A 23,317-nucleotide genomic window follows, 5' to 3' on the forward strand; every position below is an offset into this window, starting at 1 on the left:
CCGCGCTTGCGACCAACTCTAAGATAGTCCGTGTAGAGTTGCTAAAAGTGGGACGTCTGTGAACACGCTCCCAAACCACGGCCGCCGACGGTGTTGCTTCTCCTTGCATCAACGTACGATTGAAGGTCTTTGACGATGAGTGATCTTCTCGATGGAAAAGTTGCCCTGGTGACGGGTGGTGCCATGGGGCTAGGAAAAGCCATCACTGAGCAACTGCTTGAGCAAGGCAGCAAGGTGAGTTCGGTGTCGGACAGCTCCAGGCGTCCCCGTTCCTTCAGCTTGAGACTGTTCTTTGCAAAATGCAACTAATGGCGTATCATTTACGTGAGAGTAGTGGCGGTAAGCCGAAGGGTCCAGCAAAAAGAAGCATAATGTTGTCAGAGATTTGGGTAGTGTTTTTGCCTTTAGTACACAATAGTAAAAGCCAGCCTCGAGGCTTTACTTACATCGCTGGGTACGAGAGAACAAAAAAAAAATTCGCGAACAGAATAATAAACGAATAGCACGAATAGCAATTACTTTCATTCTTTTCTGTTGCTACAAGGGTAAAAACTAAATATGTGAACTACTGGACTCTACTAAATACTTACACCTTGTATAAAGCCTTGTGTATTGAGTTCCGAGTAATGGTCATTATCTTTTTCTTGGTGCAGTCTTTACGTCATTAGTTACCTAAATTTTAATAACGCGAATACAGTAATGAACATAACATACGATATTTGTAATTTATTCAATAAATTCAAAATAGTAATAAAGTAAAAATGGTTTATGCTTTATTTAGTATATTTTTATGCTATAACATCTTTGTCCGCCAGGAGTTGTTTTGGGCGTAACTGTTTACCTTCTCAGTTTTTTTTTATTTTCGTCTCTTCCTGCTCATTTTCCGTTGTGTTAATTTGCCTTCCAATCTAAATTATTATTTAGTTCCTGTCATTTTGAAGTGAGAGATTCCGCAGTTGCACGTGTTGCTGCATGTATTCAGAAGCAACAGGAACAGTGCGCCTGTTGCTTCTAACGTAACGCCACCAAGATTGTTCAAGTGGTGGTTATCCGCGACCTCAACCCTGCGATGAAACACCACCAGCTTTCCATCTGGTTCTGACTATCACAGTCGTCTGCTTTGAAAGTTAGGAAAAGATTAATTCAGAGAGTGTTTGGTTTCTTTATCTCTACTGAAACAGCCAGAGTGACCAACCAAAATGTCTACAATCACATTGTTCGGGCAAGACGGAGAAACTCTTGACTTTTTGTTATCGCCATTGCCATAAATATAACCCCTGTATCAGGCTGTAGAGTGGCACCACCGACTCTGAGGAAGCAGGTGCAATGCGTTCAGCAATACTCCGAGAACCCAGCTCAAACTCTGCATATTAGTGAAGAGAATTTTGCTACCAGGATGAGGTATGCAAGCAAACACCTGATGTGGACATGTGACCCAAGGAAAAAAGTTTTTTTCGTACAAAGCATCGAAGTTGTTGTTCCGTGGGAGCGATGGGTTCGTTATATACGTTGCTTCAAATAAACTTTATTTGGTCCTCGTTATCAACTTCCTACATTAAACTGTAGGGGCAGGAACGTAATGTCACCGGGCAGATTCTGCGTTCGTGAAGACCGCCTCCTTCACCAATTGAAAGTACCTTTACAAAAGAGGTTTATCAGGGAGTTATTGGTAAGGTAAAGGCTCTTCAACGCTCAAGAATTGAGGGTTAGAACATGCGTTCCAGCAGAACAGCGACCCTAAGCACTCACCTGCGCTTGTGAAAAACTTATTAAGAAGATGACAGTGGAGGTCTTAATGTGGCAGGCTGGTATGTTTACAAAAATTAAAATAAATACATTTGTATAAGCTTCGCACGCCATACCAAAAGAAGGAAAGGTAGGAGAGCCGTAAAGAAATTCAATCAGCAGCTCCAGGAGTGGGGGGATATAGACTAGGCGTTCATCGACAGCTTCCTGGCCACCATGCGTCGACGTTGGCTACCAATGACGGATGCAAAGATCTTGCGGGCGAAGTATAGAAAATTTTATATCATTGCGAAGACTTTTTTTTTTAATCTGTTCATCATTATATAATGAAAAACCTGTAGGATCACCGGCACCTTCACGTACCACAGAAAACAGTTCAATAAATTTTCAGCTGAAACAAATTGTGCCTTAATACGATGATAATTATTGGTTGCTATGGTGTAAATAGCGTGATATTTTCTCTCCGTGAAGATTCCGCGCAATGGTTAGTGCGCTAACAAAAATTAATTCTAAAACTAAAATATTGTATCTTTTTTTAAAGCGATGTTTATTGCATCAGGGCATAAAAACTATGAAGTGACAGATGAGTAAGATGCTTAAATGAATGAAAAAAGGTGGGCTAATTTGATGAAATCAAGAAGTGAACGATGATATGGACCCTGTGTCTGAGCAATATAGGAATCCGGATTCATATATCGCCTGGACACAGGGTCCATATCATCGTTCACTTTTTGATTTCATCAAATCAGCCCACCTTTATTGTATCTTATTGTATCCTTTTGCTCAGTTCTCTATGTGGTCTCGTTGAGAGCAAGGAACGGCTTGATGCCGTAGTAACATTATCTTGGACCAGTTTTCTCTACTGAAATGCTGCTGTGTGTCCGCATTTGTTGCAACATTTTAGTCCATTTACGTCCTCATTCAGGCTGTACTTTTTTCGTGTGTACGTGTCCGCGATAAGCACGCTTAGCAAACAGACACGTAATGGCTTGCAGCTCGACTTATCTGACACTGCTGATAAGGAACGCGCCTAAATATGGCGCTGTTTCTACATGCACGAGTTGTGTCAGCGCAACGTTATTTTACCGTGTTTGAGAGGCTGTAAATAATACCCCCTCAAGCGGGAAAGTTGAGTGCACTTACGGAGAGTGTCGCTCGCTGTAAGTGCACTTTGTAAAATGTAACCGTCGCAAGTGACTCGCAGAAGAGTGCACTCCCGTTGGAGCGGTTGGAGGGCCGAGTGCGTAACCTCGGTAGCAGCGACTGTAAAGGCACAATATGTATGGCGCACTAAAAGTGCTCAGAAGTTTACTTTACCTGCTATAACACTTTTTTAAAAATATTTCTTTGTTATAGCTGCAAGCGAAGCAACACAACAAAAGAAACGCGATCAGATGCAACTCAAAATTCTGGATAGTCTTGGCTGGTCTTTGCTTTTATATGTTTGTATTTTTACTCGTTCATTGCTCATTACAAAGGAGTTAAGGCGAAAGCTTTTCAATGCAGCTTGAGCTGTTTCTAACTTTCGTACTTAAAAAATAGCCAAATTAAAATGATTATCTTTATTGCATAATCAATGAAGATAACACAAATACAAAAAGCAGCAGTAACAATAGAACCTCATTAAGAAGAGTCAATACAGCACGCCATTCAAAAAAGCAAGTATATGGAAACATACCACACCTGTTCTTTAAAAAAAATTAAAATAATTCAGCATGGCTTCTTCATTTAGTCTTCTGACCATTCGGAAAGAAACAACGTGCCCTATATGCTGTGTCTCACGTGTACTCGTGAGCCTGCCCAGAGTCCAAAGCCTTCTTTTTCTATGAACTTCTGTGACGCGACAGGGACTTTTGCACAAGCCACTCACAGTGCAAGGGTTGTGTGCGCCTTTCCCTCTGCACTTTCCTTATCTTTATTTGTAAGCTTTTTTTTTCTTTTCCATCGACCTCTTGAAAAATTTCGCCCATTTCGTGTCGCCACTTTTTCTTTGCTACGAGTGCACTTTGCTTTCCCGTTTAGCACCGCGTAGCCTTAAGTGTCACTCGGGATGCCGAAGCGCTCTCCCCGCAAGTGTACTTGTGCGCTTGACAGGGGTACAACACCAAACCAGCTGTTAAAAATAAAGAAAGGAATTATACGTGTAAGATAAGCATACTAATGATATCATTTGTTTTGTTTATGGAGGGTTTTATTGAAGTAAGTTTAGTGATATAAATACTCGTGGACACAACTTCGCAAAGTCGGCTAAACCGATCGCAAGCACAATTCTTGTAAACTGTTTTGTAACTCAAAGGAAGTTTAGCACCCAAATATTTGTTCACAAAGCAACAAATTCATAACTCAAGACCCCAGTGCAAAACTATTATCCGGTTTAAATTTACTGATTAAGAAATGACATAATTCTAAAGGTCATTGTATTAAGACCGTGCTGCAGAGTTCCTTCGTTTCTATATTTCTGCATGTATATCCTCTCCTATATTGCTTTCTATCTTGTTGATCATTCTGTTAAGCTGTTGCAGGAATAAGTCCTTGCAAAATCTACCTTTATTTTACAAGATAAGCTAATCAAGGGTAAGGGCCCGATGGATAAAGCAGACGGCAATGCGATACCTGAAGACTATGGTAAAACAAAAGCACCAAGGCCACCATGATATCGTGTAACCTTCAGAACAGTGGTAATAATTGCCATGATGCACGGAAGAATGAATATTCCCAACAAGCTGTATTCAAAGTAACCGGTAAAAGATTGAATAGTCATCTACTCTTTAAATGAGTGGTATGGTTACCGGATTAAAATCTACATTTGAAGGAATCAACACCTGACAGGTGGCTGTATTTCTTCGAAAATAGGCTTCTCTGTGTTACGAGGTTCTCACATAGCAAAAAGGCTTCTATGAAGGGGCCCGCATTACGGTTATCTAGCTCGAGCGGATTAGTTTCAGTTCAATTAGGGCTTTATAGGTAGGATGAGAATGCACTGGCACATGTGAGGCACTCATGGTGGGGTCAGTTAAGGATCTTGTCGTGGTAGGCTGGTTTTCAAGCCCAAATTATGTTTACAGCGCAGCGGCATATTACGCCACTTCATCGTCCATGACACTAAATCCGGCAACGAATATTTTACAGGTTGCGTTTGCAGACTTGAACGAATCTGTTGGGATAAGAACAGAGCATTGCTTGAAGAGCAAGTTCCCTGGAGATCGGCTGATGTTTATAAAATGTGACATCACTGATGATGGAGCGTTTGAGGGTGAGTCCTTTGCTACTTAATCTTAGCCTTACGAGGAAGTAATTTTACTCTCTGAGTTATAGATTGCCACTGATTTTGTGCTCAAATAAATGTTAACATGAAAAATGAACCCCCGATAATGCAGCTCAACGATTAGGGTGAAGGAAGGCTTAGAATTTGTCTTTGCGTGTCAGAAAAATCTTTACAGTCCATTTATGAAACTTGCGCCACCCCCGTCCCCTTTCTTTGATATCGTCTCCATGAAATGACATTACCACGAACCGAGGTCGCATGATTCATTCTCATTTGTAGCGTACATGACCACATTGACGGGTCATGAGACCCAATGAACCCCTAACCAGTTTACGCTGAAACGCATACAAGATTATGGTAATATCCATAATTCTGTGGCACCACAAGGAAAAGGATGTAGACGGAGTGACGACAACTCAAGTGCTCGCTATGAACTGACAGTTTGTTGTCAATGACAATGACAATTGACAATGGATTCGCACCAACTCGCCCAATTATCAACCCTTATGGTAACATCCCTTAAACTATTTCCTTTAATTGTTGGCGTAAGCTTTTGGAGCAAAAACAATCACAGGCAACCCATTTGTGACCTGCGGTGTGATCAGCAGTGTTTCATGAGAGAAGTATTAAGGCGACACAGACGAAAGAATCCTAATTTATTGCAATGCCGTGACTATATTTTGTTCGGTGAATGTTGCTCGATACGTGCTCTGGGAAAGATTTAACGGCACCAGCACCACTATCAAAGTTTCTTTAGCAGAGAATCTGCTGAAAGTAAGCAAAGCTGGCGTGATTTCTTAGCGGCACCGCTGCATTGCGTTTGATACACCAATTCCACAGTTTCTTCTCCGTTTTGCAGAAAGCTGACCAACATTCTCCTGCGTCGTTTCGAAAGTACGGTCGAAAGCAATTTCACGCATGCTTAAGGCAAATATTTCCGCGAATGACCATACTGGTTCCAAGCTTATGGGTGTGAAACATAGGTGTATCAGCGAACTGCATGCCAGAAACCACGTGTCGTGCACCATGTCACAAACTTCCGGACTGACGTCCCCAACGTCATCGAACGCCTTCTCTATTTCGGTGTTTTATAAATAAATGAATTCCGCGCCTCAGCAATACCTCCTTATTAGCCCTGAAACCCTAATTCCCACACTTGTAGCCAGTGCTGAATACCGAGGAAAAGTAGCGAATGTTGTTGCATTTTGTAAATAGCATAGCGCACTGGAAGATCGCACAAACGAGACCACAAACGCACAGGTGCAGACTAGCACCTGCTCCACTGAAGTGGGTCTAAATAAAGCCATTACCAACCAACCAACGCTTACGAGACGGAAAGGAACACTGACGCGGTCAATTTCAGCGCCGTTTGGCCTTTATGGACTAAAAAGGGATGATACCAAAACGCCGGGTCAGGGGCCCCATCTATCGGCAAGACGCATTGGAAGATTCAGCTTCACTATCTCTCCTATCGGCCGAGAGCCTTGCTGTTATACTGGCTACACACTAAAAGAAAATGGTTGTGCCTTTCGTTTTAAAACAAGCTGATCTTTCTCTCTGTCTGAGAGGCCTTGACCATCTTGACCACAAAATCTTGACCACGAACTTCAGCAGACATTTACACAAAATGTAAAGTTGGTAGCTGTCGTGTTTGGACAGACATTACAACCGACATGGGTGCTACACCGTGATAAGTCATCTTCTCTCTTTATTGAAGACTGTTTCGTGAGAGTGAAGAAGAAATTCGGACGCCTGGACATCGTGGTTAACAACGCTGGACTCGCTGGCGAAGAGCGATGGAGGAGGGTGTTCGAGATTAATACGGTAAGGCATGCCGCTTTAGTATTATTCAATTTCTATCAAGCTTTTTAGCACCAACTTTCGCCTCTGTGCTGCTCCACTCTTCTAAGCTGGAACTGCCGATAGCGACTCTCTGTCGGTTTCTTTTTTTTTTAACTCAACATCGTTAAGTCTCCCGTTCTGCACAAAATCCCCCGCGTCGGTGTTGTGAGCGAAAAACCAGGCGGCCCGCTTGCCACGTGACTTTGTGACGTGATCGCAACCTGCCCATCGTGACAGATGGCAACCTGCACCCCGGATTGTTAGGAAACTGCCCACTGTGGCAGGTTGCAGTTAATTTAATGATTGGCCGCGAGTGGTTGCCCGCGGAGAACAACCTGGGCCTCACCAAGCCCCACCAGTGGCTGTAATTGAAACGGCCACCTGCACCACTGCGCCAAGAGTGGTATCAGAACTCCCCACGATCTATAAATGCAGAGTGACCATGTCTGCGAAGTGATCCGTAAAGACGACCTCAGGCCGCTGAAGAGACCCATAAACGCTATCGCGTCATCCACGGAAGGAGGACCTTAAGTGTCCTCTCAAGTTTTTTTTTTTTTCAAGAGGCATTGCTCAAACTCTATTTATGCCTACCTAAACAGCGCATATATTGATAAATAATTAATTCTTAATAATCTAGCCGCGATTTATCAGAATGCAGGGGTGAACGCCTCTGTAAAGCCATTCATAGGCTTTTCGGGTAAGATCCTAACATCCTCAATGTTGTTATTTGTATTTGTATTTATTCATCATTTGATTATTGGCATCCGCTCACCCCGCAGATGGCCGTGTATTTTGGAACCCTCCTGGCACTGAAGTACATGGGTAAGGACCGAGGTGGCGAAGGAGGACACGTGATCAACATCGCCTCTATAGCAGGTACGCCACTTTGGCAGATACCGCATGTGAGGCTGCATTTCGACCTAAGCAATCAATCAGCTCAAACGCTTCATATAGTGCAAAGGTATCCAAACTCCTTCACTTATTTCATGCTGTTAACACTAAAGCCCGTCAAGCAACCGCCACACTCCTTTCGGGATATGTCTTGCGAGCATTGAAAACATTGAGCATGTTATCAACAAGCAACAGGTCTGCCTTTACGAAAATAAATGGATTGTGCCCAGCGGCGAATCTGATAAAGCTGGAAGCTAGGTCAGTTTGTTTTGCAGATTAAGATAAGATTGACTTCTTTAGGACGTCACTGTTTAGAAAGATCACGTCTAAGGTACCTACACTCTAAGCATAAATGAGTATACAGGGAGTAAGCTGTGCTCTGCAGCACTCTCTTTTATAATATAGAGGGCGCTAGAGGACCGCTTACTCCCTTTATACTGTCATATAGGCGTATTTGGGTTTAGATTGCAACGACAATCCCAGTGCCTTCTTGCTCCAGAAGACTTCAGTCTTCTGAAGGGTGCACTTAATTTCTTCAAGCCATGGAAAGCTTAGAGCTGCCACCACAACGTCACTTCAAGAATTCTCGCCTACGAATCTGACAGGCATGATTTTTTATGCATCCTGCACCCATCATCCTTACCTGCGTAAGCTTCGTTACCAGGAGGTTTTGCGTTGACAGTCACTCAGCGCACTCACTGCTAAAGCTCTGTCAGGCTGTAAAGAGTGGTATTAGAGCATAAAAACACCTTCATCACGCTGCAAGTTAATCTTTTTTACCCGTTTTCCTTCTTGAAGTTTCGGACGTCGATGGCTGTTCCTGCGCTTGCCAAATACTGGCACTGTGACCGAATTGTGCTGGCTCTAGTCTAGTGGTACTTACAAAAAAATATGGCCCTCAATTATCGCTTACTACTGTGTGGCTACGAGTAACAATAATCCTTGCATTTTAGGTTTGGTTGCCTGTCCCGCAATCCCAGCATACAACGCGTCCAAGTACGGAGTAATAGGACTGACGAGAGCCTTCGGGGTAAGTATATCCAGCAATAGCCGTGCAAGGAATTCATGTGCAGCACACTTAGACACTTAACCGAGACTCGTTTTACTCTTCCACCGGAGCAGCAGCTGCAAGCGTATTGTTTCAATGGGCATTTTAGAGGTCAAAATTGCAGTGCCTTACTTTTGCGGCCAGTAATGACCATGGAATGCTTGTGCTGCAAAGTGTTCAATGCCCTAGAGATAAAAAATTCTACAAAAACAGAAATATCGGCAAGACTATATATTTGTGATTCATTACTCCTCGCTTTATTACAATTCGAGAAGCGACTTTCTCACCAAAACCACACTTTAAGGCCTAAATGTTTAGATTTCGCAAAAAGCTGAGCACAATTGCTCGCAATGTCTGCCGGAGAACTACGCCCTTTATTCAAGCACTTTACAAGGCAGACCTCCTGTCCATTTTTGGTTAATTCCTTGCAGATTGACGAACAGCTCATTTTATTTAGGCGACAAACTAAGGCCTATCGTTCCAGGCGGCGCTGTGATCGCATTGTTAGCGAGTCGCGCTGAGCTGTCACGAATGTCGGACACCACACCACCTGTGAGCAAGGTTGGTTGAAAGTAATTTTACCTTAATGCCTGTAGGTCAGCCGCACTCACCTTTCACTACACACTATGAAGCAAGTTCCTGTATTCTAGACCGTGTGCTTCAGTATCTGCAGTCGCACGGACGTCGCGACCGCATTTCGATGGTGGCAGAATGGGGAAACGGTCGTGTACAAAAAGTTCTGTTCACGGTGAATTAAGAAAGTTCTTTTTTTTCTTTTTTGGCAAAAGGTAGTCAGCATTTCTGCACTACAATCTGCTTCATGGCCCCGAAGTGTTTCTTTCGAACGTCAAAGCCTATTAAGAGAAAACAGATCTGGAAGTCACAATAAATATTCACGCACGTGACAGAATATTCCTATAAACACGAACGTGAGCTGACTCCTGTCCCAGTGTTAATGGCTGGAACTTGCACTAGGCATTTGCAGGAAAGTCGTGCGCATGAATTTAAACACAAAAATTTCTTCGCTTACAGCCTCTCATAACTATTTAAAGGGATCCTAAAATGATTTTTATGCTCATATTTAGTACAACAAATCTGTAGAGGTGGTCTTTCTGAGTGTTCGAGTAAAAGTTTAAAACACTCCGTAGACCCTACAATTTACAGATAGCATTACAAATTTTACAGATTTAGCGCCACAGCGGTGGCTCAGTGGTTATGGCGCTCGGCTGCTGGCCCGGAAAACGTGGGTTCGATCCCGGCCGCGGCAGTCGAATTTCGATGGAGGCGGAATTCTAGAGGCCCGTGTACTCTGCGATGTCAGTGCACGTTAAAGAACCCCAGGTGGCCGAAATTTCCGGAGCCCTTCACTACGGCGTCTCTTATAGCCTGATTCGATTTGGGACGTTAAACCCATATAAACCAATTCAAACTTTACAGATTTACAAATACCTTTCAGTGTTCTCATCTTGTCGCAATCAAGACTCACAGTGCTGTGCTTTTGCGCTCTGCCTATGCAACTTGTGATTCTGTGTGCGACAAGTTCTGATCCTGCTCACCATTATGAGGGCAACTCTGAAGAACATGAGAACAAAGGTTGATAGGACGTGACTCAGCGTAGATCATGGTGGTAGTGACATTTGTGATGATGACGGTGATTAAGTGAGTCACTACTGAATGCCCATTCGTAGTTCGTTAAAGAGATGTGTCGCCCCATTATGAAAGCTGTGTGTCATATGTGGGTGCTTTGTTCCAGAGCGACCTGTACTACTCTCGCACGGGCGTCAAGGTGAGCTGCCTCTGCCCGGAGCCCATAGAGACGGACATGTGGCGCGGGATATCCAGCTTCTGCCGGGAGATCGAAGTGAGCACGCCCTACATCAGTGAGAACTACAGCCGAGGCCTGCAAAAGTAAGCCGTAGTCTCTTCTATACAGCGAAGCTGTTAGCAGCTCACTAGTGCGCCACTGGCATAACATACCACGTGACCACGTTACTGTGCGCTTCATCACGTGAGAGTGACGTCAGTATCCCGTGGTTAGTCGCCAGGAGGCAGTCACGAGAGAGCACCCGACAGAACGCGCTTAGCACAGGTGTTGCGTAGTCGCTTCATTTCATCGCAAATAGTAAAGGCACAAATCGCAAAATTACGAACAGCTCCGAAAAGCATTAGTTAGGAAGCACGTTAAGAGAGGCGCTTTTCTTCGTTGATTTTATTAAATGCAGCCCTCGCTTGCTGGGTCAAGGGCAAGGGACGGAAGGATTAAAGGCAAGGGCATATTGATGAAACATTCATGGATAGGAGTGGGCGGTGTTTTTTGTGCAATGCATTGCTGAATTTTTTCGTCAATAAAATTGGGGATGGGTGGCCTTTCCCTTGGAAATCTACTCTATTGGACGGACTGCTTTCCTCCCTCTCCCCTTGGCCTCTCCTTTGCCCTTGACCAAAGTACAAAAAGGAAACGAAGAAATATTTGCGCTGTCAGTGAACCGTTTGCTCCTAGTGTAAAATAACGCTTCTGCATAGATCAAATGCTTAAGCACTCAGCGAGTGCAGTTATGTCACAATATTCTGACAAGGGCTGAAGAAATGCGCACACGTAAACAGGCCATGATGGAATCCACTGGCTTTCCAGCATAGCATTGCCTCAAATGGTGTGAACAAATAATCAGTAAAAGTTGTAAATTGTTTAGGAAATGGTCAAGGCATTAAAAAAGTGGCTGTGAATATATCCCCGGGAGAGAGGAATAAGGGGGGCAAAAGTAGCAGCCCCCCCCCCCCCTCCGCCTCCAAGTTCCGACCCGTGCCACTCTGCGTGGGGGCGCCACTTGACAAAACACTTCTGGCATTGAGACCTGCGCAGTGGGCCCGTTTCGACACCAGATGTGTTTTATCGGGTGGCGCCCCTATGCATAGTGGTACGAGTCGGAACTTGGAGGGATTGTCTGCTACTTTTGGCCCCGATGGTACGTTTACTTCGGGCGAAGCGAAAACTAAAAAATCTGAGCTATGCAGGGTGCGCCACGAGACAAAAAACAATCTGTATGTGTGTTTCACGACTTGGGTTGGACCATGCCCGATAAACGGACCACTTTGTTAGACTGACAATGTTAACGGTGGCTGTGATGATGATAATGCATTTGTCGTATTTCCCTTCCTCCTTTCTACAAGTTTGCAAAACGTCATTAGTAAAGCGGCCACTTCAACGCTGCTATGTGAAGGAAATCGACTATTTTAAAATGTATCTTATGATTAAGTGTACGCATTGTTTCCTTTCTTTTCAGGCCAGAAAACGTCGCCAAGGGCGTCACGAAGCTCATCCAGGACGGAATCAATGGCGCTGCACTTCTGGCGCTCTATGATGAGGAGCTCGTCTACCACGAGTTCGCTAACGTCAGATGATTACTAGGCTCGTGCACACGACCAAGTTCTGTGCGGTTTGCTAACCGGTTTCTAAACTCTAGTCACGCTGCCGGGTGAGTAATGAGAACTGCTTGAACATAATACAGGGGCGAACATAGTTTCTGTAGCTGAATGTCAATTGTTTTTATTAGAATTCCACAGAACTTCGCACAATTTTTCTTCTAAACGCTGACATGAGTCTGCCAGCTTTAATAAAGCTTGACCAAGAGCAGTTCTCGTTCCGCTTGTGCTGTTAGACTGAGCATCGCAGTTTATCGTTATTACAAAATTGACATGTTTTGCAGCATGATCCTGGTCTAACACAAAATGAGTAGAAATAATAGGTCTTGACGCTAATGTTTTTTATTCGTTCGATCCTCATGAAGTCAACACCCCTCCTACGGGGCAATGATGTGCTGCGACTGAAAACTCACGCAACGCGAAATATATGAAAGCAACGTCAAGATTATTCGTTTTCGAAAAGCCGTTTTAATATTTAGTGTCCCTGTACATACAGCAACATTACTGATAGATAAAATATCTTAATTATCACAATGTGTTAAGATGTGTGTTTGTTTTTTTACTGTAACTGCAATGGCCCAGATTGAGAACTCTTTTTTTCCTTAAGTTCTTCTAATTTCTTCCTGAATTCCAGTTGGGGTTTTAATTGGTCACACTTAAAAACTCATTTTAGCGAATAAAATGGCACATGGCGATAACCTGCTGAAATGAACCCGCACTAACGTTATATCAGGAATGGACGTCTCAAGTCTAAGGTGTGTTTGGGGGAGGTGAAGTAATGAAAGACATTATCTCATAATGAATGCCGTATTTTCATTTTCCAGAACGCAAAAAAAAAGTCATGAGGCAGGAATAATGTCTTCCTTCACCATAGTGCGTTTATAAGCACTAACGAAAGGGTGTATATAGCCGAACACATAAATGTGGCATTTGAGTGCATCCCTCTAATATAAAAGTTAGGGAGATGTTGTGAAGTGACCGGGAAAGATGGATTATGAATTGACTATATAAAAAGTTTTGTTTAGGTCGCGAACACAGTAATGAAGCTAGAGGATACAAGGCTTGGTTAGTTTGGCTGCGTGATGAATAAATACGATGGACATACGATGGCCCATAACGATAGACATCGTAGTGTAGAGAGCGTGGGGCCGAGACAAGAGAAGACGCAGAAGACTACTGGAGACAGGTCTTCGGGAGAAGAAGCTGTCGAAACAGCGAGCTCCGGAGAAGACGGAGTGGAGTATACTCATCACACTGTGATTCACAACTACACTTGTTATCTTCCATGTGTTTTTTTTTATTACAGTCATGTCCTACAGCTCATTGTGGTTAATTGATCCCGAGCTTGCGTACGTGCCACTAGATGCTTGAAGAACACGCGTCCAACATTCTCATGCAAAAATATTGAAAATTTTAAAATTGTACGATACTGTCATCAAAATATCGAAGGTGATGGTCCATCCTTCTGATATGTATCAAAACCTTTCTTTTAGACTGTTTCCATCGATCGCATAAAACAGTTAAGACTGACATAGAAAACCAATGGGGAACACTTTTGGCGATAGCAGAAAAGGTAATAGAAAAAAAAATAGTAGACTGCCATCTGGTAGATCTGCCGATATATTGATTGTTATTGTGAAATCTTATATTATCCGAAAAAATTGCGCTCATAAACGGTTTCCCTCTCAGCAATGCTTTTGTCCATAATTGTTGGGTATGCATAGGCAAGTTATGTGCACCGAATGTCTCATATTATTCGGCCCCTGGCGCTGAACGGGGCATCGTGTAAAAATGGCATCCCACCTTACAATAAAAACATAACTCGACTTGTTCACAAAACGCCCGAAAGTCTCATATGCGCCATTTCAGCAAGCATAGCTGCAAGCCGTTTCTTTCCAGGACTAGTTGCCCACGACACTCTTGCCCTCCTTTGCTGAACAGGGGACATGACTGCCCAGATTACTCGTTTATCTGGCTCGCGTTGAGAATACCACGCTTTAAAGTTGTTTCCTCCTTTTTCTGGGATCCGTTGTTCTGCATCACAGATGTGGAGAACGATTATTGACAGTATGACAACGCCTGCTTCGTTTTGCAAGTGAGTCACTTTAGCACGTCGCTAATTTCAAACGCTTCTTCATTCTACGGAGGCGAAAGAAAAATGTTCGGAAAACTAAAGCAGGCCATCCGTAGCACTGCTTTTTTTATATTTCATTTGCACCATCTAAAAAGATTTCTTTCTTTAATGATTGGTACAATTACTGAAATGTTGCTAATGCAGGACTCTAGTTTCTGAACGCATCAAGGAAGCTCCATGCCTTGAATGTGTTATTTAACATGACATAAACACACTTATGACACTCAGTGTGCCGAGTGCCCGCTAGTCTTTCCCATAACAATAAGCAAAAGAGAGAAAAGTTGTACAAAAAAATGTGCTAAGCGCATGCAGAGTAACGCAGTGCCAAGATTCTGGGATAATACACAGAAAAAAAAAAGGGCTCTGAGCACGTTTCTTTTTTGTATTTATAGGATAGTTTCCTCACAGACCAGTTCGCATTAAGATAAGTAGCTTTAAACAAAGACTTTGCGAGACAGTTAACTGAAGGGATGGTTTAAGCGTAACTATCGTTTCAGTCCGATGACAAAGTTAAACCTTCTGTGCCGACATCAGAGTTTACAGAAATTTGAGGCTAAAAAAATCCATGCGGCCGGATTGGTTTAAACCCTTTCAAAACCAGTGCGATGTATCCAATAGGCAAAACATTCCAGAAACCGCAGAGAAATTTCTTAGCCTTGCTAAGCTATTACCAGCTTTAGTAACATTGGATTTCTGTGATGTGTAGAAGTATCGGCGATACAGTCTCGGGTATCTGTATCAGCAATTGATTTTGGTTCTGGACCTTCTGTCGGCATCGGAAACACATTTGCTGATGGTATCGGTGTCGAATATATATTTTAAGTATCGTGCCCAAACGTGCTATACATCTCCTAAACACAAAATCTCTTCCGCACCGCGATCCCGCCAATAAGAACAAGAAATGAATAAAAACATTAGCAACATGGCCAAACATGCGACGCGGTATTGTCACGTAGTGGTGACGGCAGTCGAAGCAGCGATGAAGACGGACGAAAGGGTCTTCTAAAAGAACTGTTTATTGGGCTGACTTGCACCCAAAATGGACTGAATCACTCGGCGGCGGCGAAGCGACAAGCGTGCTCGGCGGTCGTCGAACAGAATGCCCGCCGCTGTCGGCCGTGCTCAATTTAAAGCTGATAGCGAACATTCGAGATAAAGGGCGCAAAGTTACTAGAACATTCCGGAACAACGTAGAATCAGCTTTGCCTGGCTGCGATCAATCGAGATAAATCTAGTCGCGTCTTGCGTCGCAAACAAAGTGATAAGGTGGTGTCGCGGCAGATTTGAAAAACGAATAAACACTGCAAATATTCGCGGCATTACTCCCCTCTCAAAGAAGCATCGACCCGATGCATTAAAACAAATAATGTGACTAGTAAGGGGAAAAAAACGGATCTTGCGAAAATAGAGCATGGAAATGCAGCGGCCTTTAGCGCGCATAATACGGCTTCAGACGGACTACATGGACAACTTCTGGTCGTACGCGGCGTCGCTGGGATGCAGTCATTGCGTCAGGGATGACTTCATAATCCAGTTCACCCAGCCGACGAAGAACCTTGTACGGGCCGAAATAGCGGCGCAAAAGCTTTTCACTCAATCCACGGCGGCGAATGGGCGTCCACACCCAGACTTGGTCTCCTGGCTTGTATTCCGCGTTGCGTCTTCGTAGGTTGTAGCGTCTGGCGTCGGACCGCTGCTGATCTTTGATCCGTAATCGGGCAAGCCTTCGAGCTTCTTCTGCGCGTTGAAGGTAGGCGGCAACGTCGACGTTCTCTTCTTCTGTAACGTTGGGCAGCATGGCGTCTAGCGTGGTCGTGGCATCCCTGCCATGGACGAGCCTAAAAGGCGTCATCTGGGTGGTCTCCTGCACTGCGGTGTTGTAGGCGAAGACGACGTAAGGCAGGATGACATCCCAGGTTTTATGTTCGGCATCGACATACATAGCGAGCATATCGGCGATGGTTTTGTTCAGGCGCTCGGTCAGTCCGTTGGTCTGCGGATGGTATGCAGTTGTCCTCCGGTGGCTGGTTTGGCTGTAGCGCAGGATGGCTTGCGTGAGTTCTGCCGTAAATGCTGTTCCTCTGTCCGTGATGAGCACATCGGGGGCGCCGTGTCGAAGAAGAATGCACTCCACGAAAAATTTGGCCACTTCTGCTGCTGTTCCGTTCGGTAGGGCTTTCGCCTCGGCGTAGCGGGTCAGGTAGTCGGTCGCTATGATGATCCACTTATTTCCAGATGTTGACGTTGGAAAAGGGCCAAGCAAGTCCATGCCAATCTGCTGAAAGGGTCTTGAGGGAGGTTCAATGGGGTTCAGAAATCCTGCTGGTCGTGTGGGAGGAGTCTTTCGTCGCTGACAATCTCGGCATGTTTTCACATAGTGTGCGACATCGGCAGACAGTCGGGGCCAGTAATACTTGTCTTGAATGCGGCGGAGGGTGCGAGTAAACCCGAGATGTCCAGCTGTCGGCTCGTCGTGTGAAGCCTGTAGAACTTCTTCGCGGAGACAAGTAGGTACAACAAGGAGGTAGGCTGTTTTGTTCGCTGTAAAGTTCTTCTTCACAAGGACTTCATTCTGCACACAGAAAGAAGACAGTCCTCGCTTGAATGAAGCGGGGGGTGAAGAAACCTTGCCTTCCAGGTACTCGATGAGGCCTTTTAGGTTGGGGTCCGAGCGTTGCTGCTGAGCAAAAGAGCTTGCGCTGATGGGTCCCAGGAAGGCGTCCTCATCGTCGTCCAGCGGCGGTGCATCTACAGGGGCTCGTGAGAGGCAATCGGCGTCAGTGTGCTTGCGTCCGGACTTGTAAACGACGGTGACGTCAAACTCCTGGAGACGCAGACTCCATCGAGCGAGTCGGCCAGAGGGATCCTTCAAATTGGCAAGCCAGCAGAGCGCGTGGTGGTCGCTGACCACCTTGAACGGCCGTCCGTAGAGGTAGGGGCGGAATTTCGACGTAGCCCAGATGATGGCAAGGCACTCCTTCTCAGTGGTCGAATAGTTAGCCTCGGCCTTGGAAAGGGAACGGCTAGCGTATGCGATGACCTTCTCCAGCCCGTCACTTTTTTGAACGAGAACGGCGCCTAGTCCCACGCTGCTTGCGTCGGTATGAACTTCAGTATCGGCGTTTTCATCAAAATGCGCAAGGATCGGTGGGGACTGTAAACGACGCTGAAGTTCCTTGAAGGCTTCTGCTTGCGGCGCTTCCCATTTAAACGGCACGTCTGCCTTCGTCAGTTGGGTCAGGGGCTCGGCGATGCGCGAAAAGTTTTTCACAAATCGTCGGTAATATGCGCATAGTCCGAGAAATCTGCGCACTGCTTTCTTATCGGCCGGCGGTTGAAACTGTTCAATAGCGGCTGTTTTCTGCGGGTCTGGGCGTACTCCTTCCTTGCTAACGATGTGGCCTAGAAACAGCAGCTCTTCGTAGGCAAAGTGGCATTTCTCTGCTTTCAAGGTTAGGCCAGACGACTTGATTGCGTCTAGTACTGTTCGAAGTCTTTTGAGGTGCTCTTCAAAGTTCGAGGCGAAGACAACGACGTCATCTAAATATACCAGACAAATCTGCCACTTCAGGCCTGCCAGCACTGTATCCATTACTCGCTGAAACGTCGCTGGTGCGGAACAGAGACCAAATGGCATCACCTTGAACTCAAACAGCCCATCCGGAGTTATGAATGCTGTCTTCTCGCGATCTCTTTCGTCGACCTCAATTTGCCAGTAGCCGCTCTTGAGGTCCATCGATGAGAAATATTTGGCGTTGCAGAGGCGGTCCAGTGTGTCGTCGATGCGGGGGAGGGGGTAGACGTCCTTCTTTGTTATGTTGTTCAAGCGGCGGTAATCCACGCAGAATCGAAGTGCGCCGTCTTTCTTTCTCACTAGAACAACCGGTGCCGCCCATGGGCTGTTTGAAGGCTGGATGACGTCGTCGCGAAGCATTTCTTCGACTTGGTCTCGGATGGCTTGTCGTTCTCGCGGAGACACACGGTAGGGGCTTTGACGGAGAGGTCGGACGTGTTGATCCGTTATAATGCGATGCTTGGCAATTGGCGTCTGTCGCACCTTCGGCGATGTCGAAAAGCACTCACTGTAGTTTTGAAGCAGATTGCTTATCTGGTCTTGTCTGTTCCGGTGCAGGGCTGGGTTGATGTCGAAAGTGGGCGAGTTCTCTTGGTCAGGCGGATCTTCTGCGGAGGAGTCGGAGAGGGCGAAGGAATCTCGTACGTCAGATATTTCGTCGTAGAAAGCAATCGTCGTTACTCTGTTAATATGCCGGTATTCTTCGCTGAAGTTAGTCAGCAGTACTTCGGCCTGGCCATTGCGGAAATGTGCGATGCCTCTTGCGATGCTGATTCCTCGGTCTAGTAGCAACTGCATGTTCCCCTCGATGATGGCTTCAGTGTTTATGGCTTTCGTGGCGCCTACGGTCACGATAACGCTTGAACGGGGTGGGACGCTGACTTCTTCCTCAAGGACACTTAGGGCAACGTGATTTTCCCGAGTTTTCATCGGAGCGATGGCTTCGTCCGTCGAAAGCGTGATCAGCTTGGATCGCAGGTCGATGATCGCCTGACGCTCATTAAGGAAATCCATACCCAAGATCACTTCGCGGGAGCATTGCGGTAGCACAACAAAGGTCGCAGGATAGGTATGTCCTTTGACAGTCACTCGCGCTGTGCATTGTCCTGATGGCGTAATGAGGTGGCCCCCAGCGGTGCGAATTTGTTGGCCGTGCCAAGCCGTTGTGACTTTTCTGAGCTGCGCAGCGAATGTTCCATTCATCACCGAGTAATCGGCTCCTGTGTCGACTAGAGCGGTAACTTTCCGGCCGTCGATAGTCACTTCTAGGTCGGAGGTCCTGGCTCTTGCATTGCATGTCGCTCTCGGAGTCGGGTCACGGCTTCGTCGCGTATGCGAGTCACGGGTTGGGCGTGTGGTCGAAGCTCCTCTGGGTGGCGGCGTCGATTTCAAAGTAGCTTGCGTCGTGGTCGAGGTTCTCATTGTGTGCGGCGTCGGTGCAGCGAGTGTCGGTTCTTCATGCGGCGTCGCGGGTGCAGCGTCTTCATGGGGCGTGGTCGGTGGAGGATCTTCGGCGTTTAGCTCGTGAGCAACCTCACCTCCAGAGGTTGCTGCCTTTAGTTTCCCCTACGGGGGCTGGGCGACCTTCCTCGTACCGCGGCTGCGTAGCTGCGGCGTGGCGACGCAAAGCGCGAGGTTGACGGCGATGGTGAGCGCGAAAAGCGGTTCGGCGTGTACTCTTCTCGACGCAGGTACTCGTCGATTTCGTGCGGACGTTGTCCGAAGCGTGGTCGTGGGGCGTTAACGGCAAATCCTCGAAGACCGATACGTCGGTACGGGCAGTGACGAAGAATATGGCCGGCCTCACCGCAATGGAAGCACAACGGCCGGTTGTCGGAAGTCCTCCAGGCGTCGCATTTCTTGGGGCTTGAGCGTCGGTCATAGGCTGGGCGGGCAGGGGCTGGGAGGCGGCGTTGTGGAACGATTGGCTCATCTCGGGGAGGACGTGGGGGTTGTCGCTGGGGCTGAGCAGTACTTACTGCAGCGGCGTAGGTCATGGCCTGGGGTTCTGTGGCCGTCGGGGTGCCAAGTGCCTGTTGCACTTCTTCCCGTACCACATCCATCAGAGTCGCTGCTTGTGGCTGTGGGGAAGATGGCAGTAATCGGCGTAGCTCCTATCGGACGATTTCGCGGATAACTTTCCGCAAGCTGTCGCTGGTGGTGGCCGGCGTGTCCGAACGGATTGCACAGACAGAGGAAGGGCGGTTGTACTGCCGAGCTCGGACGTCGAGGGTCTTCTCAATCGTGCAGGCTTCCTGCATGAATTCCTCGACCGTTTTTGGCGGCTGACGGACGAGGCTGCCAAAGAGTTGTTCTTTTACGCCGCGCATTAAAAACTGAACTTTCTTTTCCTCGGTCATCCCGGGATCGGCGCGGCGAAATAGGCGCTTCATCTCCTCGACGTAGCTGCGTACGGGCTCATTCGGAAGCTGGATCCAGGACTCGAGGAGTCGTTCGGCTCTTTCTTTCCTCACGACACTGGTAAATACCTTCAATAGTTCTCTCTTGAATAGCTCCCATGTCGTAAGGGACGACTCGTAGTTTTCGTACCACGTGCGTGCGGAGCCATCCAATGAGAAAAAAACGTGTCCAATCTTTGCCGCATCATCCCACTTGTTGAATGACGCCACGCGCTCAAATTGATCCAACCATTCTTCAGGGTCTTCGCCTAGGGATCCATTGAAAGTTGGCGGCAACCGCGGCTGCTGCAGTATAATCGGTGTCGACATCTTCGGCGAGATTGCGGTGCTCGTAGCCGCGTCTTTTCGCTGTCTTGTGCGGTCCGGCAGTTTCCCGAACTCAGGCTCCTCTCCCTGGAGACGTCGGCTGGCTCGCTGAGCTGCTGGCTCGTCCTCGGGTGCGAAGCGCTCAGGGCTGGCTTCACGACTTGAAGGGGGCGTCCGGATCATGGAAGGCTACCCCGCACCTCCACCAGATGTCACGTAGTGGTGACGGCAGTCGAAGCAGCGATGAAGACGGACGAAAGGGTCTTCTAAAAGAACTGTTTATTGGGCTGACTTGCACCCAAAATGGACTGAATCACTCGGCGGCGGCGAAGCGACAAGCGTGCTCGGCGGTCGTCGAACAGAATGCCCGCCGCTGTCGGCCGTGCTCAATTTAAAGCTGATAGCGAACATTCGAGATAAAGGGCGCAAAGTTACTAGAACATTCCGGAACAACGTAGAATCAGCTTTGCCTGGCTGCGATCAATCGAGATAAATCTAGTCGCGTCTTGCGTCGCAAACAAAGTGATAAGGTGGTGTCGCGGCAGATTTGAAAAACGAATAAACACTGCAAATATTCGCGGCAGTATTAAACAAGCTGAAAGCAGAAGCATTCGCTTTGTTGCTTCTACGCATTCGACTTGGCCTGAGGGCCTCAGTGTGTCGTTGAGCAAACTGTGCGTGTGTTTTTGTCGGACACGCTCCCTGTCTGAAAACTCGAAAACTAACTTGCATAATTCTTTATCGCACGTGTTCGCATCACTGCCAGCAACCATTGGTCGCTTGGGCACTCTTCCGCACCGCAGCCTTGCACACACGCGACGTCTCCGGTGAGAAAAGTGAATGCGCGACTACAAAAAGAGTACAAAGAAGGTTCATTCCGCAAGCAACGCATTATGCATCGGCCCGTCATTTAAACGCTGCATTATCTCGCCCTCTGGTGCGTACGGGTGATCACATTAGGAGTTGTGCTGTGTACACAGGCTCGTGTCTATGGGCCGCTTCATTGTGCAGGACAACACATGCGGCGCATAGCAACATAAAGCCTGACACTCTGGACTATTATTCGGCATTGGGAATAAAAGAGCGGTAGTAGGTCGTTTATTCCTTGCAAGAAAATGTGCTCGTAGAAACGTGGCGAACATGGTCAAGCGTAAGGTCTATTATCATTAGGAACACAGTGCAATTGATTCAGTGTTGCTTCTGAAAAAGAATAGCAAGCAGGCATGTATGCCTTACTTCTATGCGCCTCCTAGATTAGATCAGACAAGGCCTACAGAAAAGCAAATTGTACGCTTGCTGCTGCGCAAAGATCGAGCTGTGTGTACAGGAAGGCGGAAATTTGGGCGAGTTGGTAAGTGTTCATTTTCGCTCTCAGCGCAACACGAACGGGACACAAGACGAAGGACTAGCACAAACAGGCGCTGACTATCAATTGGATTTTTATTGAAGAACGAAAAGCGTATAAATACAAACAGTGAACTACTTATCAATCAACAAAAGTTATCTGGAAGGCACGTGGGAGGTCAGTAGCTGAATTCCCTCTCGGATAACGTTATGGAAGGGCTGCTGATACATTTTGTGCCGTTGTGGTGAATATAAAAAGCCTCCATTACCTCGCGTGTTAATTTATTGTTATGTCGGAACAGGATGCACGTGTTCTTGTAATCAGGAACACATTGGCATTGGAACACATTGGAACACAGTGCAAAAAATGCCAATGTGTTCCCGATTACAAGAACACGCGCATCTTGTTCCGACATAACAATAAATTAACACGCGAAGTTATGGAAGCTTTTTATATTCACCACAACGGCGCAAAATGTATCAGCAGCCCTTCCATAACGTTATCCGAGAGGTAATTGAGCTATCTAACCTCCCACGTGCCTTCCAGATAACTTTTGTTTATTGATAAGTAGTTCATTGTTCGTATTTATATGCTTTTCGTTCTTCAATAAAAAACCAGTTGATAGTCAGCGCCTGTTTGTGCTAGTCCTTCGTCTTGTGTCCCGTTCGTGTTGCGCTGAGAGCGAATATGTGTGTACAGGCCTGAAACCGGAGCCTTCGCAGAACGCGAAAAAATTTTCTACGGCGAGTGGCATGCCGGCGTTCCTGAAGACTGCGGTATATAGACAGCGCAAACATGTTCCTAAAGAACATGCCTTTGTTCGCAAGATTTTTTTCGTTCCTTGTTATAGCTAGCCATCTCCCATTATATTTTCATATTAAGGTTGCGTTCTTGCCCATGTAGCGTCATTACAATAACCTCGCCAGCTTTTAGGGAAGAGAGGAAATAGACGCGTGGAGTTCTGAAATCTTCGGCCTCTGTCAGAAGCAAAGAGCCGGAGGAATTTTTTTTTTTAGCCATATGTGCCTGGTTATGCATCGTCAACGTCCTGAATCGCTTGAAGGAGATACGAGCTTCCCTTCGTGCAGCTCCTAAACTGACAACGTTTACAGTTCCTAGAAAGCCCCACTATGCAACTTGTAAGCAAGCGGGCCTTATACTTTTGACACAAATGCCGACTCTCCCCACATTCGGAGCGCGCTGACGTTGCCATCTATTGTTCAGCGAGGCGCTCCGCGCAAGGGAGTTTAAAAAATACTTGAAGAAAATGATAGGAAAGCTTATACAATTGGGTAAATCTGTTAAAAAAACAGTACATTAAGGTAA

The 23,317-nt window shown here is 46.4% G+C and overlaps 1 protein-coding gene across 1 annotated transcript; it reads left to right on the forward strand.

Moving 5' to 3' along the window:
• On the forward strand, nucleotides 1-12,746 carry LOC144104373 (15-hydroxyprostaglandin dehydrogenase [NAD(+)]-like). Its single transcript, XM_077637331.1, has 7 exons — nucleotides 1-234; nucleotides 4,876-4,999; nucleotides 6,729-6,835; nucleotides 7,633-7,729; nucleotides 8,698-8,774; nucleotides 10,546-10,700; nucleotides 12,074-12,746. The coding sequence occupies exons 1-7, from the start codon at nucleotides 136-138 to the stop codon at nucleotides 12,189-12,191; spliced, it is 777 nt and encodes a 258-aa protein (XP_077493457.1). The 5' UTR covers nucleotides 1-135; the 3' UTR covers nucleotides 12,192-12,746.
• The last annotated feature ends 10,571 nt before the right edge of the window (nucleotides 12,747-23,317 follow it).

This window comes from Amblyomma americanum, chromosome 9 (genome assembly GCF_052857255.1).
Source record: "Amblyomma americanum isolate KBUSLIRL-KWMA chromosome 9, ASM5285725v1, whole genome shotgun sequence".
NCBI classification, from domain to species: Eukaryota; Metazoa; Arthropoda; class Arachnida; order Ixodida; family Ixodidae; genus Amblyomma; species Amblyomma americanum.